Genomic DNA, 16,613 nt, shown 5'->3' on the forward strand with positions numbered 1-16,613 from the left:
GGTGTCTGCCACCTGGGGATAGAGGGGCAGGCCCACAAACAGGATTCTGCAGCAAGGCTGACTACCCAGCCACCACACACCAGCAGGAGAAAGGAATTCTCGGGAAATAAACTTCTAAAGTGTTGCCCAAGTACCTGGCCATGAATTCACTCATTTAAATAACTAAAAAGGGGCAGCCCCGGTGGCCCAGCGGTTTAGCATCGCCTTCAGGCCACGGGTGTGATCCTGGAGACCCGGAATCGAGTCCCACATCGGGCTTCCTGCATGGAGCCTGCTTCTCTCTCTGCCTGTATCTCTGCCTCTCTCCCTCTCTCTCTCTCTCTCTCTCTCTGTCTCTCATGAATAAATAAAATCTATAAATAAATAAATAAATAAATAAATAAATAAATAAATAAATACTGAAAAGATATAACCAATTTAAATGAGTTTTTAAATAACTGAGATTTAAAGGCTGGGAAGAAGGAAGGAACTCTGGTCTCTGGTTATAACGATAAGGAATTCTTTTAAGCTCAAATATCTGAAAACTATTTGCTTTCCTGAATGTTTTGCTTCTAATCTTTATCAGTGGTTTCTAGAGTATGTTTAAGAACAAGCAATTGGATTTGTTTTCAGCTGCTAACGAGGGTAGGAAAATGTTGAAGATGTAAAATGATTTAGAATGTGTTTGAACATCAGGAAAATGAGCCTACTTATGACACTGAACTTGTCTAAGTTTTAATCAAATAAGCAGGGCTTGGCTGCTGCTGGGTAGAGTGCTCCCATAGTGCTCCCATAGTACACAGAACTATCAAACAGATAGAACATGAACTTTTGTATTCCTTTTTTTTGTCAAGACACCAATCATCGGAAGGCGATACGATGAGCTACAGAACTCTTCTGGACGGGATGGGAAGCCCAGGGCCATGGCCGTTACCAGGAGCACATCCTCTACTTCATCAGGCTCCAATTCCAATGTTCTTGTTCCTGTAAGCTGGAAAAGGCCTCAGTATTCTCAGGTATAGAATTCTAGACTTCCAGGATTGGAAAGGAGTTCAGGGGGACCTATCGAGCCCAAATGCCCACGTGATAAGGGTTTCCTCCAGCACCATCCTGACGTTGCCCATCTTCTGGGCATCAACACTTCAGTGATGAGGATCTCATGGCATTCCAAGGGAACCTAGTTTATCTTGGAACAGTTCATTACATTGAGTTGAAGTCTGACATTTGCTGCCTTGGCCTGTTGGTCCTAGTTCTCTTAAGACTTAGATGAAATGAGACCTCTCTTACACATGGCAGCCCTTCAAATGGATAAAGAAACCCCACCCTCTCTGCCACTCATCCAAATGAGTTCTCTTTTCTCCAAACAATGCATCCTTAGTTCTCCCAACCAGTTCTACATGATAGGGCTGTACAAGAATACAGAATCTGCCTTTACAGTTGCTTCCTCAAGCCACACTGCTTTTTCAACTAGTAAAATTGTCTAAATTCTTACATTGATGGAGAGGGAAGGAAGGAGGGAAGAGATTAGCAAATGTGCTAAGGTGTCAGGAAGAAAAAAGAGGGTAGAAGTAGTCAGATCTACCTGCTGCTCCATGAATGGACATTTGGGAGGCCTGCGCTTAGTCTAAGATGTACAAATGCTTTGCTTTCCAGTAGCCCTTCTGACTGCTGTCTCCTAGGCACACACTCCATTCATGGTGTCCATGGACAGTCTGAGGAAAATAGATTTGTGTTAGAACATAGTAGATTTAATGTAGGTATGAGGAAAGCATTTCTAATGCTGAAAGTTGTAACAGACAAGAAAAGATTATCAAGGGGAGTCATGAGTATCTGCTGAAGAACCCAGGGGCTGATTTTCACCCCCTTCCCTGGGAAAGCTTAGATCAACACTGTCCAGTAGAAACACAAAGTGTGCCTCATTTTAAACTTTCTAATGGTCACTTTAAAAAAATTAAAAAGAAACAGGCAAAAATCATTTTAATAACATTTTATTTAACTAATATATTTCATATTATTTCCATGTGCAGCCAATATCTTGAAATTATTAATGAGATATTTTGCATTCCTTTTTCATACCAAGTCTCTGTGTATTTTACATCTCAGTTCTCACTGGCCACATTCCAGGGACCATAGTCCTATGTGGCTAATGGCTTACAGTATTGGAGCAGATTTGATCACAGGACCCCGTGATTAAAATGTGTTTGTGTGTCTCTTTTCCAGAAGAGGACAAAAGAGAAGTTGGTGCACGTCCTTTCTCTGTGTGGCCAAGAAGTAGGATTAAGCAAAAATCCATCAGTAAGTTCTGTCATGTATCATGTTTATGTTGGTACCATATCTTTTTTTACCTTTGATCTCTTTTAGCTTTAAAGAAGTCTGCAATGAATTATAGGTATGATATCCACCATCTAGATCAAACCCATACATTATTTCTCTCCACCCTATGCTTTTTAACATCCTTTAGTTCAGAAACAATGAATGATTTTGTTGCTCTAGTTTCTGCAAACAGTTATTTTCCTTGTTTAAAATTTCTTGAACTTTTTATAAATATGCCCAGACATCCTTAAAATATGTATACATCATTCTCTCCTGCACTACCATATTTAATATACATTCCTTTGCAGTGTAATTTTGCTCTGTGTATGCATACCTCTTCCTGTGATGTCATTGTTTTACTTATGCACAATAGGGATGGAAATAATGATATATCATTATGGGGTTTTTCTCTTTTAAACATCCACTGGTGTTACAGTTAAAACAACAACATGCCATTGGGCTTTGGAATAAATGAATAATCACAGTATTAGAATTTAGCTTCTGAAGCTTTTAAATAATTTAGAAAATTCAAGTTGTCTGGGAGTCTGTTGTAGCAAAAGGAAAAAAAATCTCAGGGTCTGGTTTCACGGGGTATTTTTATTTTGTCTATATCTCAGCGTCTTTGCGTCTTTGTTACCAACAAAAAGTAAATAGCAAACTAAATAATTTCCCAAATCGGGTAAGAATTAGCAAAGAGTTGTTCTGGGAAGCTGTCTTTCCAATCTCAAAATGAATCTACTAGTGTAATTCATGAGCAGGTGAAATGTTAGAGGCTCATATATATTCACTTAAGTGCAGATTAGTGTTTCATATCGTTGGGGAAATGTGCCCCAGCCAGCCAGCAGCTGAGCTCGGCTTCCACTGAAGTCACCTTTTCCATGTTATTGATCAGTTAAGGTTTGTTACTGCTCCCACGACATTACATAGCGGGGAGGGAACAAGGCAATAGTAGCAGGGGCAGAGGGAGGAAGGGGAACAAGGGCACTTTGCCTCTGCAGGGCAGCTATCCAGAGAGGGCCATCTCCTACTGCCATTCTGGCTGGTACTTCCTGCTCAGATCCAAACTGCCTGCTTTCTGTGCTGAGGCTCTTCTAGCTACAAATGTTTATCTGGAGCATGTTACAGATAGGAGACACAGCACTGACTGGGAGAAGGAGCCTCCAACTGAGGAAATCCGAATTCTAGCCCCATCTCCTATGAACTACCTGCCTGGCCCTCGGTGCCGTTCCCCTCATAGAGCCATATCCAATCCCTGTGCAAACTGTGTGTCATGGACCATTTTATGAGAATGTAATGCAAATCACAGGACTATTCTCAAACACTGGAAGAAAAAAAGTATACTTAAAACCTATTCAGGATGCCTGGGTGCACAGTGGTTGAGCATCTGCCTTCAGCTCAGGTCATGGTCCCCATGTCCTGGAATCGAGTCCTGCATTGGGCTCCCCACTGGGAGCCTGCTTCTCCCTCTGCCTATGTCTGTCCCTCTCTCTCTGTGTCTCTCATGAATGAATGAATGGATGAATGAATGAATGAATGAATGAATAAAATCTTTTAAAAAAATAAAAATAAAACCTATTCATTCTTTTTTACTTTTGAGAGACACTTGTTATATTAAATGCATATAAATGATTTGCCTACTTTTCAAGGAAGACCAGACAATATAATGGTTAAGAAAATCATATTGGTCACTTTATTTAATATCAGTCTGTGTGGAATAGACCACATACTGGGTCACAAATCGGGTCTGAACTGATACCAAAAGATTGGGATCGTCCCCTGCATATTCTCAGACCACAATGCCTTGAAATTAGAACTAAATCACAACAAGAAGTTTGGAAGGACCTCAAACACGTGGAGGTTAAGGACCATCCTGCTAAAAGATGAAAGGGTCAACCAGGAAATTAAGGAAGAATTAAAAAGATTCATGGAAACTAATGAGAATGAAGATACAACCATTCAAAATCTTTGGGATGCAGCAAAAGCAGTCCTAGGGGGAAATACATCGCAATACAAGCATTCATTCAAAAACTGGAAAGAACACAAATACAAAAGCTAACCTTACACATAAAGGAGCTAGAGAAAAAACAGCAGGTGGACCCTACACCCAGCAGAAGAGGAGAGTTAATAGAGATTCGAGCAGAACTCAATGAAATCGAGACCAGAAGAACTGTGGAACAGATCAACAGAACCAGGAGTCGGTTCTTTGAAAGAATTAATAAGATAGATAAACCATTAGCCAGCCTTATTAAAAAGAAGAGAGAGAAGACTCAAATAAATGAAATCATGAATGAGAAAGGAGATTCCACTACCAACACCAAGGAAATACAAACGATTTTAAAAACATATTATGAACAGCTATACGCCAATAAATTAGGCAATCTAGAAGAAATAGACGCATTCTTGGAAAGCCACAAACTACCAAAACTGGAACAGGAAGAAATAGAAAACCTGACCAGGCCAATAACCAGGGAGGAAACTGAAGCAGTCATCAAAAACCTCCCAAGATAACAAAAGTCCAGGGCCAGATGGCTTCCCAGGGGAATTCTATCAAACGTCTAAAGAAGAAACCATACCTATTCTCCTAAAGCTGTTTGGAAAGATAGAAAGAGATGGAGTACTTCCAAATTCGTTCTATGAGGCCAGCATCACCTTAATTCCAAAACCAGACAAAGACCCCACCAAAAAGGAGAATTACAGACCAATATCCCTGATGAACATGGATGCAAAAATTCTCAACAAGATACTAGCAATAGGATCCAACAGTACATTAAGAAAATTATTCACCATGACCAAGTAGGATTTATCCCCAGGACACAAGGCTGGTTCAACACTTGTAAAACAATCAACGTGATTCATCATATCAGCAAGAGAAAAACCAAGAACCATATGATCCTCTCATTAGATGCAGAGAAAGCATTTGACAAAACACAGCATCCATTCCTGATCAAAACTCTTCAGAGTGTAGGGATAGAGGGAACATTCTTTGACATCTTAAAAGCCATCTACGAAAGCCCACAGCAAAGATCATTCTCAATGGGGAAGCACTGGGAGCCTTTCCCCTAAGATCAGGAACAAGACAGGGATGTCCACTCTCACCACTGCTATTTAACATAGTACTGGAAGTCCTAGCCTCAGCAATCAGACAACAAAAAGACATTAAAGGCATTCAAATTGGCAAAGAAGTCAAACTCTCCCTCTTCGCTGATGACATGATACTCTACATAGAAAACCCAAAAGCCTCCACCCCAAGATTGCTAGAACTCATACAGCAATTTGGTAGCATGGCAGGATACAAAATCAATGCCCAGAAATCAGTGGCATTTCTATACACTAACAATGAGACTGAAGAAAGAGAAATTAAGGAGTCAATCCCATTTACAATTGCACCCAAAAGCATAAGATACCTAGGAATAAACCTAACCAAAGAGGTAAAGGATCTATACCCTAAAAACTATAGAACACTTCTGAAAGAAATTGAGGAAGACACAAAGAGATGGAAAAATATTCCATGCTCATGGATTGGCAGAATTAATATTGTGAAAATGTCCATGTTACCCAGGGCAATTTACACGTTTAATGCAATCCCTATCAAAATACCATGGACTTTCTTCAGAGAGTTAGAACAAATTATTTTAAGATTTGTGTGGAATCAGAAAAGACCCCGAATAGTCAGGGGAATTTTAAAAAAGAAAACCATAGCTGGGGGCATCACAATGCCAGATTTCAGGTTGTACTACAAAGCTGTGGTCATCAAGACAGTGTGGTACTGGCACAAAAACAGACACATAGATCAATGGAACAGAATAGAGAACCCAGAAGTGGACCCTGAACTTTATGGTCAACTAATATTCGATAAAGGAGGAAAGACTATCCATTGGAATAAAGACAGTCTCTTCAATAAATGGTGCTGGGAAAATTGGACATCCACATGCAGAAGAATGAAACTAGACCACTCTCTTGCACCATACACAAAGGTAAGCTCAAAATGGATGAGAGATCTAAATGTGAGACAAGATTCCATCAAAATCCTAGAGGAGAACACAGGCAACACCCTTTTTGAACTTGGCCACAGTAACTTCTTGCAAGATACATCCACGAAGGCAAAAGAAACAAAAGCAAAAATGAACTATTGGGACTTCATCAAGATAAGAAGCTTTTGCACAGCAAAGGATACAGTCAACAAAACTAAAAGACAACCTACAGAATGGGAGAAGATATTTGCAAATGACGTATCAGATAAAGGGCTAGTTTCCAAGATCTATAAAGAACTTATTAAACTCAACAGCAAAGAAACAAACAATCCAATCATGAAATGGGCAAAAGACATGAAGAGAAATCTCACAGAGGAAGACATAGACATGGCCAACACGCACATGAGAAAATGCTCTGCATCACTGGCCATCAGGGCAAATCAAATCAAAACCACAATGAGATCCCACCTCACACCAGTGAGAATGGGGAACATTAACAAGGCAGGAAACCACAAATGTTGGAGATGATGCAGAGAAAAGGGAACCCTCTTACACTGTTGGAGGGAATGTGAACTGGTGCAGCCACACTGGAAAACTGCCTGGAGGTTCCTCAAAGGGTTAAAAATAGATCTGCCCTATGTCCCAGAAATTGCACTGTTGGGGATTTACCCCAAAGATTCAGATGCAATGAAATGCCGGGACACGTGCACCCCGATGTTTCTAGCAGCAATGTCCACAATAGGCAAACTGTGGAAGGAGCCTCGGTGTCCATCGAAAGATGGATGGATGAAAAAGATGTGGTTTATGTACACAATGGAATATTACTCAGCCATTAGAAATGACAAATACCCACCATTAGCTTCAACATGGATGGAACTGGAGGGTATTATGCTGAGTGAAGTAAGTCAATCAGAGAAGGACAAACATTATATGTTCTCATTCATTTGGGGAATATAAATAATAGTGAAAGGGAATATAAGGGAAGGGAGAAGAAATGTGTGGGAAATATCAGAAAGGGAGACAGAACATAAAGACTCCCAACTCTGGGAAACGAACTAGGGGTGGTGGAAGGGGAGGAGGGCAGGGGTTGGGGGTGAATGGGTGGCAGGCACTGAGGGGGCACTTAATGGGATGAGCACTGGGTGTTATTCTGTATGTTGGTAAATTGAACACCAATAAGAAATAAATTTATTAAAAAAATATATCAGTCTGTGTGCAGGAGAGCCTGGATAGCAAAACATTTAGGTTCATTTGCAGTTCATTTCTAGAAAGTTCTGCTAAAATGTCCCAGTGGAAAGAACCTAAATACAGAAGAGAGGTTGAAAGATTAACATGTAAAAGATCTCAATAGGAAAAAAAATGTTTTGTTCTGTTTATATCAACAGGAAAGGAATTTAAATATAAATTACAAGCATAGCTGCTCAGACACTTGTCTAATTCAAATGAGCAAGGACTATACTTTTTGGCTTATGTTTCTTATTCTTCAGCATTTCCTGGTTTATCTCTGAAATGGTTAAATCCTTTGCCCTCACAAGTCATTCTACAATAACATATCTTGGTATTGGTAGCCTTTAAAGTATTATGTGACAGTATGTTTGTGAAATATATGTGCATGTGTACAATTTCTAACCTCAGTTCGGAAACAGTGGAAAATTTCTTGGCTGCCCTAGTTGGTCTGTGAACACACACTCAGTTGTCACACTCACACACACAAACACACACCCAGGTGGGATCCAGTATTCATCCATTAAGCAGCAGCAATGTGACTCGACTCCTGCGTGAACTTGCATCTTTGCAATGAGTTTAATTTGAAGGCACCTGTCCAACATAAATAATAAAAGAACATTCTAAAAATACCCACTTAAGGAATTAGGTGTGTACTGGAAATAGAGGTCCATGAAGAGCCAATTACAGTTTCTGTTGCACAAACAACCAGAGGGAGACTGGTCTCTCAGGAGAGGACTCTTGTGATTTGTAGGTGATTTTTTCATCGTGTGGGGACTTGGATCTACTTGAGCACCAGACGAGCTTGGTGTCTTCTGAGGACGGCGCCCGAGAGCAGGAGAACATGGATGACACAAACAGCGAGCAGCAGTTTAGAGTCTTTAGAGACTTCGATTTCCTAGATGTGGAGCTGGAGGATGGAGAGGTACAGTCTATTCTCTGTAAAAATAACCCACTCAGCCTTTCCTTGACTAACGAAAATGGTTTCTTTTTACCCGCTAAATAATGAGGTTTTTTAAGTCTTTAATTGGAAAGCTGTAAACTTTATTTTGAATCAACTTATTCAAAGTACAGCAGCTTAACTTGGGCAAAAGTTACCACACCCTTCCTGTCTGAGTCCACAGCATAAGCTGCCAAGTTATTTCCAAATGGCAAAGATCTGACATTTAATGACCACACAAAGACTGTGTGTATGTGTGTGTGTGTTATGTGCAGTCCAAAGGTGAACTTAAAAAAAAAAATCACAAAAACAGTCATGTTCTGAGCCTGTTCTCAGGTATCTGGGTAAAATATGCTAAGCATCTAATTATTTTAAAAGCAAAATTACTCTAATTTGATTACTTCAGAGCTTGCCTGCTCCAACATGAGACAGGAGCCTAAGGGCTTCAGCATTTTTGTGATGTTTAATGAAATCATTACAACTTGAAAACAAGACATAAGACCCAGGAGAGCTCCGTGCTCTGCTCTGGGTTGGTAGCTAGGGTTCCTAGACACCTGGAGCAGCTGAATTCATGTCTCAACTGGCAAATGCAGATTCATGGATTTGAATGATAATTATGGTAAATAGGATGCTTTCAGTTATTAATCATGCTTCTGAAAACTGGAATTAGAAGGAGGGGCATCATTCTGACCCTCTCATTTCAGTAGCTCAGGGGCAAGTTCCAGCTGGGGCCAAGAAGTAGGATAGTAGATAGTCTCGCCATGGAGGAAAACAAAATTGACCACTGGGAGACTGCCATATGTCAAAATGCCTGGTACTGAGCTGGCTCTGGTGTTGCTTCACATTTAACTAAACGCACTGATTTTCCCAAAGAAAGGGCTTTCTGTCGGTCTTACAGTTAAAATGGAGGCCCATATTCAAAGTTTATTGGATCCCATGATGGGTAGGCGCCTCCTGACTAACTATAAACTTGTGAGAAATAGTGCTTCCACTGCTTACCTTCCCTAAAAGGATATGATTGCAGACCAATCCTCTTATGTTGAGATAAGGCCAAGAAGTGATCTGCTTTTGTTCCTCTCAGCCATGGCCTACCCTGGATATCTGGGGAGAATTATGTCCTCAGAATGAAGAATGTTTTCTTTACCTGTTCTTTCTGTAGAAAACAAGTTTAGCAGACCCAGTCCTGAAAGAGTATAAAGGCACTGACTGTAAAGCATCTTTAAAACAAATGTCAGCTTTTCACCTTGAATTATTCTAGAACCTGTAAAAAGTATGGCAGACTTTTCTGTTAACTTTAATAAGTGATAACAAAATTAATCACTGAATATGGTGAGGATTGTTTTTAAAAGTCTAAATCAAAATTCAACCATTTAGAATACTTTCAAAATGTCTCTGAGCCAGAGCTAAATGGAATGTCAGAAGATTACTTCCCTGATTTGGGCCGCCAACGTAATCTTTATTCCTAGGCTAGAATTCAAACTTACCTCTTTACTCTAGAAGTTAAAGTAATGAGGGAAAAACTTGATGAAAAAAAAGAGGGGCATCATTTTCCAGTCTCAGCCAAAAGGAAAAAAAAATGTATTATGGGATGTGACCTAGCAGAAGTGATATAAACTAAAGAAATCAGACACAATTTCAGAACTAACAAATTTGAGTTATGTTAAAATAAAGGAAGGAAAATCTGAGGTGCTTCTCATTTGAAAATAAATATTATACTAATGTTTTTCAGAGACAATAAATAAGGAATATTTCATCTTCCTTCTAGTGTTCTATTATTATCCCAGCAGGCATGAATTACAAAAGCATAGTGATTATTTTATCTTACAGGATCAAGATTTTATAAGAAACTTAAGAGTGTGAAAATATATATTTCACCCAGATAAAATGAACTATATGAGAATGTTTTGCTTCTTCCCAATAAGATTATAATAAGGGCTTCTAGCAAGTTTACAGAGTGGTGGAATAAAAATGCTAGAGCTTTAGGTTTAGGCAGGTCCAAGTTGGAATTTCAACTCTGCCACTGACCTCACTTCATACCCTTAAACGTGAGTGCAATTTCTCTTGGCTCCCTCATCTATTAAATGGGTAGGATAGCTGCCTATGAGGTTAATGGGGGGATTAAAGCTTCTAACATAGTGTCAGGCACATAGCAGGTGTTCCTTTGTACCATCATTGGTGAATAATTTCAGCATGTTCTCATTCTGAGAAAGCCAAGCATATCTGGAGTCTAGAGTAAAACAATTATCAGAAAAGACGAGTTTTTTATGTCTATTTCTTTTCATTAAATAGTCTCATAATTTGTTGACTCATATCTGTAAATGGTCTGCCTTAGAACCTTTCAGAATCTTTAAAAGATGCCGTGTCCTTGCTATTAATTGCACATCAGCAGTGAACACATCATGACCACAAACACTTTAGCCTTGTGAGATGAATCAGGTGATGCCACCTTTTTTTTTCCCAGTTGATGACCATCATTCGTTTTCTCACAAATAAAAATGTAAGCATTCACCTCAAAAAAAAAAAGTGTTGAGCACAAGTTGCCAGTCACTGAAGTGGCAAGCTATTTCAGAAATTGTATTTATGATTTCTTACCCCAGTTACACTATCCACCCCTAAGAGGATTGGAATTTCTGGTGTTTGGTGCTGATTTCTCTCTTTAGGGGTTTGTGTAGATCTTTACCTTTTTCCTTTTTAATTGCATCTACTGGAAGCTATATTGTCAGCCCTGTTTATTGCTATTGTGTTAAAACTAAGATAAATGCACTTGAGTGTCTTTAATATAATCATTTTAAATAGACCTCTTATTTGTTTTTCTGTCCATTCATTCTGCTTCCAAGGAACTTCAGGTAAGATGATGCTATCTTTAACTCAGATACGCTAAGTAGATGTTTTGCATCATTGCGGATTTATAACAACATAATTGCTTTTTTCCTCCCTTCTAGCATTATGTATGCCTATTTGCGTGCATATTTACGTTGAGGTGTGTGTGATACAAGAAGTATTTTTCTTTGTTATGCCAGTATGGAAAATAATTTCTAAACTATAAATACAAGATAGTTTTAAAATCTCGATACACCTAGGCTAAAAGTTGCATAAGTCTATCTCTTGAGAGAAAGTGAAGTTTTAAATATGATCTGTGGAAACCTACAATTTCTGGGAAGGCAGCTATACAACTGGTTTGGTTGTGTTGTATTAAAGGGGAAGTCAACAAGATGCATCTAACAATATACCACAAACACTTGCAATCAGATCCTTTCCAGGCATTAGGAGCTATCACTGGCGACTATATAAGGTTTCATCCAAATGAGACCATTTCTCAAGTAAAAGGGGGGTGCTAATAATAATTGCATCCAGACAACAGGCACAAACCAGGACCATCATGGGCAAACTAAGATCACCCTACTTTACTTCTGTCATGTCAGACTTACTCTGAGAAAGTGTATATTTGAGAAAATATATTTTGTCACGGTATACCTATGTTCTTTCAACAATACTTACTTAACAGAATTCTAGTATGGAAAAAATTATTTCAAATATTATTTCCAACATCTCTAGAATGTTCAATCACTAATATTTTCTCATCTCAATATAAATCCTGAGTAGTTATTTAAGTTTGATAACTGACAGATGCAGACTGTCTTGAATAATTAGCCATCTCCTAAATTTCTCACACATAGAAAATCCGACATAATCAATAAAACACTGTTTTGGCTTTTAACCTTATAGGTTGACTTTTAATAACCACACATGTGAACTTGAGCTAGACCGTAGCACTATTGACTTTTAATAACCAGACACTTGAACTTGAGCTAGACTATAGCACTACTGCATCTCAATTCTTCAGCCACCACCAGGAAAACAGTTTCAACACCTTGCCTCTGATGGAGCTACTGAATCCTCTAGAAAGACATCCAGATATTTTTCCTGTAGGAGCAGCCTTCCCTTGACCCTAGTTCTCATGCCTAGTTCATTCAGGTCTTCATCAGAGGTGTAGTTGTATCAGTAGGAGCAGCTGTCCGTGCCCAGTGTAGCATTCTCTGACCCTAGACACCTATATTTCTCTGTAAGCTCATGGTTCTGTCCCGGGTTCAGCGTGCGAGACTTCCAGAATTTTTGCCTAAGATAGTTAATCCAACCCATTCACTAATTTGGTGCAAGAGAATCAGCTTTAGGATTTATGTTTTAAATCTTTATTTATATATTTCTTCCAGCAATGTGCACATTTTTCTTTTTCTCTGTGTTCTTATTCTTTTGATCTTTTTCACTTCTTTACACATTGCATTTTCTTTTTCTTTCCAGAACTCTTGCCTCTTCCACCCTTTTTTTTTTTCACTGAAATAGCTATTTTAAAATGCCAACACAACAATTAACCTTTCCTACTAGGAAATAAAATATTTGATGACAATTTATCATAGCAGATGCAGATAAAGGTATAGATACAGATAAAACAGCAGATACAGTTACTCTTTATAATCAAATAGTCCAAAAAACAATCATAAACATCACACATGGGGATAAATAATGACAGTAACCTTTGTATCAGATCCAGAATGTGTTTAGGTTCTTACCTATTGCCTTCTACCATGAGTAGCCAAAAAAGACTTTAGAAAAGCTAAGCATCCATTATATGAGAGATCTACTTACTGAGTTCTCAACAGAATAAGGTGTTTGTTTGTTTTTTTGTTTGTTTGTTTGTTTCAGCAAACAAACCTTCAGACAGTGTTTCAAGTGACTTCTAAATGAAAGGATCTGGGCTAGATTTTGTTCAAATTACCTATTTATATAGGTTAAAACTTGCTTATCAAGAAGCTGGATATTATTTCTCTTCCTTATTCCTGTTTTAACAGAGAGTAAAATAAAACCCAAATTACTTTCTAGGAAAGGTTTTTGTGCTGGAAAAATACACTTAATGTGAGATGGTCTATAGAGAAAGTCTGAGATACAACTTAACACTTGCATTGCCACTTAGCACAGTTCTCTGTAAATTAAAAGTTCAAGTCAGTGATAGGGTTTGGTACCAAATGAATCATTGCAGGTCCAGGAAAGCAACTATTTTCTATGTTGGGACAATTATTTAAAGATGAGTCTAAAGCAAAAGTTAAGCCATGCTGCTCTGGCCTCTGCATAGTGCATGATCTGTCAGACTTTGCCCAGCTGCTATCAAATATTCTTTTAACTCTGCATTTGATCTGCGAAAACCGCTGTAGCAGGAACAGGCTGGAATGTTTACCTAATGCTCTTCTACTTAATACCCAAAGGATGTGGAATGTGCTACAGCATAGCTCCTACTTTTCTCCTTCCAAAAACAGTACTAAACGGGCTGGGGAGGGGCACACCTCTTTTGAGATTGTTTTAATATTAATGGTCTCTTTCTTACAGATTTTTAGATACTTATAGAGTGTACCAAAGTCACCTTTTAAGAAACATGATATCACCCACCAGACCCAAGAAAAGTGTGTAATCACTTCTACCTACGATTTAATATGCATTTAGGTGAAAATAGTATGCTTTACTACCTGTCATATCATGTAAACAAAATGTTTGGAACCAAAGTAGATGAGAGCTTGAGAGTTCATAATGAAAGCATTTATTTCTAAGTTATGACTAATTGAATGTGTGAAGGTGTGAGCGCAGGAAGATTCTGGCATAAAAACCAGCTGATGGTGTGATTTCAGGGTGAGAGTATGGACAATTTCAACTGGGGAGTGCGCAGGCGTTCTCTGGATAGTTTGGACAAGTGTGACATGCAGCTTCTGGAGGAGCGCCAACTTTCAGGAAGGTCTCCCAGCCTCAATAAAATGAACCATGAGGATTCCGATGAATCCTCTGAAGAGGAGGACCTCACAACCAGCCAGATCCTGGAGCACTCCGACCTAGTAAGTAGGAACCTTCCCACCATGAGAAACAGGAGATTTATTTTTGTAATTGAAGCAATAGCATGGTTTCCAGTTGCTGCTAGAGAAACTTTGCATAGCTGCTAACCTAAAATCTGAAATGTTAGGTGGTGTCTAACTGATTGTAACAAGCCTCTTGTCTATAGGTTGCAAATGGACCCAAATACTGGGGTTTTTTTTAGAAGCCTTGAACACCATCAAATCTGTTAAGGACTGGACTTTCCTCAAATAACTTTTACTAGGCTAGAATCTTTAAAAAAAAATTCCTGAGACATCTGAAGCTTTAGGAAATATAACGAACATTTGGATGTGGTTATCTGCAAAAATGAGTGTTCATGTTTTATTAGCGTTCTGCGCCCTAATGCCCTATGCTAGCTGCTGTTCTAGCCAGAGTGAAATACGCACGTTAAATAATATCCATCAACCAACAACAAACTCAGACAATGGTTTGTACTCTTACGTAAAGAATAATTTGAGCCTTTAAAGAAACTCTACAGTGTCATTTGCTTTGCTTTCTCTCCAGATCATGACTCGTTCCCCTTCCGAGGAGACCAATCCCATGGAATCGCTCACCACAGCCTGTGACATGACCCCTGCTGACCCTCATTCATTCAACACCAGAATGGCTAGTTTTGATGCATCTTTGTCTGATATGAATAATCTGCAGATTTCTGAGGGCTCAAAGGTGAAGAGATTTGGGAAATTGTGGTTTCAGTTTTCTTTTTTTTGTGTGTGTGTGGTTTTAGTTTTCTTAAAGAAAATAGTACTTCCAATTTTCTAAGACATCTTAGGGGGCTGTAAGTGGAGGGACTATCTTTATCTTTTTCCTTTTTTAATTTTTTGAAATCATTGAATTTGTGCACCTGAGTCTATGTCCTGAAAGTTGTTTTACCCTTACAAATGAGCAGCCATCTTCTTGTTGGTTGAAAGAGATTTGATTTCAGGTCTCAGTCAAATGAGACATTTTGTGTTTTCCATAGAGCAGGAACACTGCTGATTAATGGCAAAACAAATCGGTGTAGGTCTGAGATCGCTGTGACTTGGTAACTGCTGTTCTTTGTCATGACTTTTATAAAACAATATGCTAAGTGAGGTGTGGGTGTCTGCATGTATTTGGGGAAATTTTTTCCTATGTAGGAACCAGTTATACAATTTGTACATTGATTCCATTCTGGCCTTTTGGGATACTATTGGAATTTTCAGTGTTAATCACAATATTATGCCAGATTTAAACAAAACTGTTCTAGCCAGACTGAGGAGAAAAGTAAGTAATGTATATAATTTTCTTATTTAAAAGATTAGATATTTAAAAAGCTAACAATGTATATTTCATTTAAAGTCAATCTTGCCAAAATTTCCCTATACTATCCTAACCATACAACTATCCACTTTCACACTGTGTTCAAATAAGTGCCCACATATATGCCATTAATATAGAATTTTATTTTCTTATATTACAAATACCAAAATAACCTACTGCTGTTGGTAGTAGGTGTCCTTTATCCTGAGTTTGCTTATGGTAGTACAAGTTTGAAAGAGAAAGTTATAATTCTTTACATGTATAAAAGCATATTCTTTCTGATATTTCTAATGAGAAAAATATATACTGGCTGTTGTGTGTTCTTTTACAGCGCACTTAAAACAAATCTGAGGTCCAGGGAAATCTATGTCACTTTAAACAAAGGACAGCCAACCGAATCACAATCACTTAAAAATTTTGATGCTTGAGGAATTATTTCTAAGAGAACCTCAGTGCAAAAGGAATACAGTCAGGATTCTGAGAGTCAGCACAGTCCTTTTTTTTTTTTTTTAGCCAAAAAAGGTCCAGAGAGAAAACTTGTCTGAGATTAAAATGCCAGAATCCTAAGATTAAGAAATTAAATTTCATGGAAAGGACATAAATGTGCAGTTATTAGCATTTGATATTTTGATATTTCTCAGCCTTAGAATAGCCATTTTCTCAATTTTTCTATTTTGGTTGCTAAACTACGTAGATTTCCAATAGAAAGCACTGCCTGAGTGGTAATATATTTATAAACTCACACAGAAATCATCTAACTTGATCAAGGAAAAGTCAAGTCTTATTTCTGAAAGTCTCTCTCTGTTTTCCACATGAGCTGGGTTTCTGCAATGTGTGATTTAGCTGTGATGTTAGAAAGGGAAAATAAAGGGCATTTTTGTGAGAACTCAGCCCTCCCCTAATAGATGAAGTTTATGTACACTAATAAGCCAGACCAGTCACCGGCGGCCAGTCTTGATGGCACCACTGTAGTTTTAAAAAGCTGTAAAAAG

General features: G+C 38.4%; 1 protein-coding gene across 11 annotated transcripts in view; it reads left to right on the forward strand.

Annotated features, from left to right (window-relative positions):
• FRY (FRY microtubule binding protein) overlaps positions 1–16,613 on the forward strand; it is a 434,668-nt gene that overhangs the window by 381,067 nt on the left and 36,988 nt on the right. For 9 of the 11 annotated variants that reach the window (XM_041766014.1, XM_041766015.1, XM_041766017.1 and 6 more), the window contains 6 exons: positions 834–995; positions 2,200–2,274; positions 8,242–8,412; positions 11,265–11,273; positions 14,103–14,303; positions 14,845–15,006. In XM_041766014.1, the coding sequence (XP_041621948.1) occupies positions 834–995; positions 2,200–2,274; positions 8,242–8,412; positions 11,265–11,273; positions 14,103–14,303; positions 14,845–15,006 (780 nt within the window). The remainder of the gene's footprint in view (positions 1–833; positions 996–2,199; positions 2,275–8,241; positions 8,413–11,264; positions 11,274–14,102; positions 14,304–14,844; positions 15,007–16,613) is intronic. The other 2 variants (XM_041766009.1, XM_041766012.1) reach the window with 1 other exon arrangement.

This window comes from Vulpes lagopus, chromosome 8 (assembly GCF_018345385.1).
Source record: "Vulpes lagopus strain Blue_001 chromosome 8, ASM1834538v1, whole genome shotgun sequence".
NCBI classification, from domain to species: Eukaryota; Metazoa; Chordata; class Mammalia; order Carnivora; family Canidae; genus Vulpes; species Vulpes lagopus.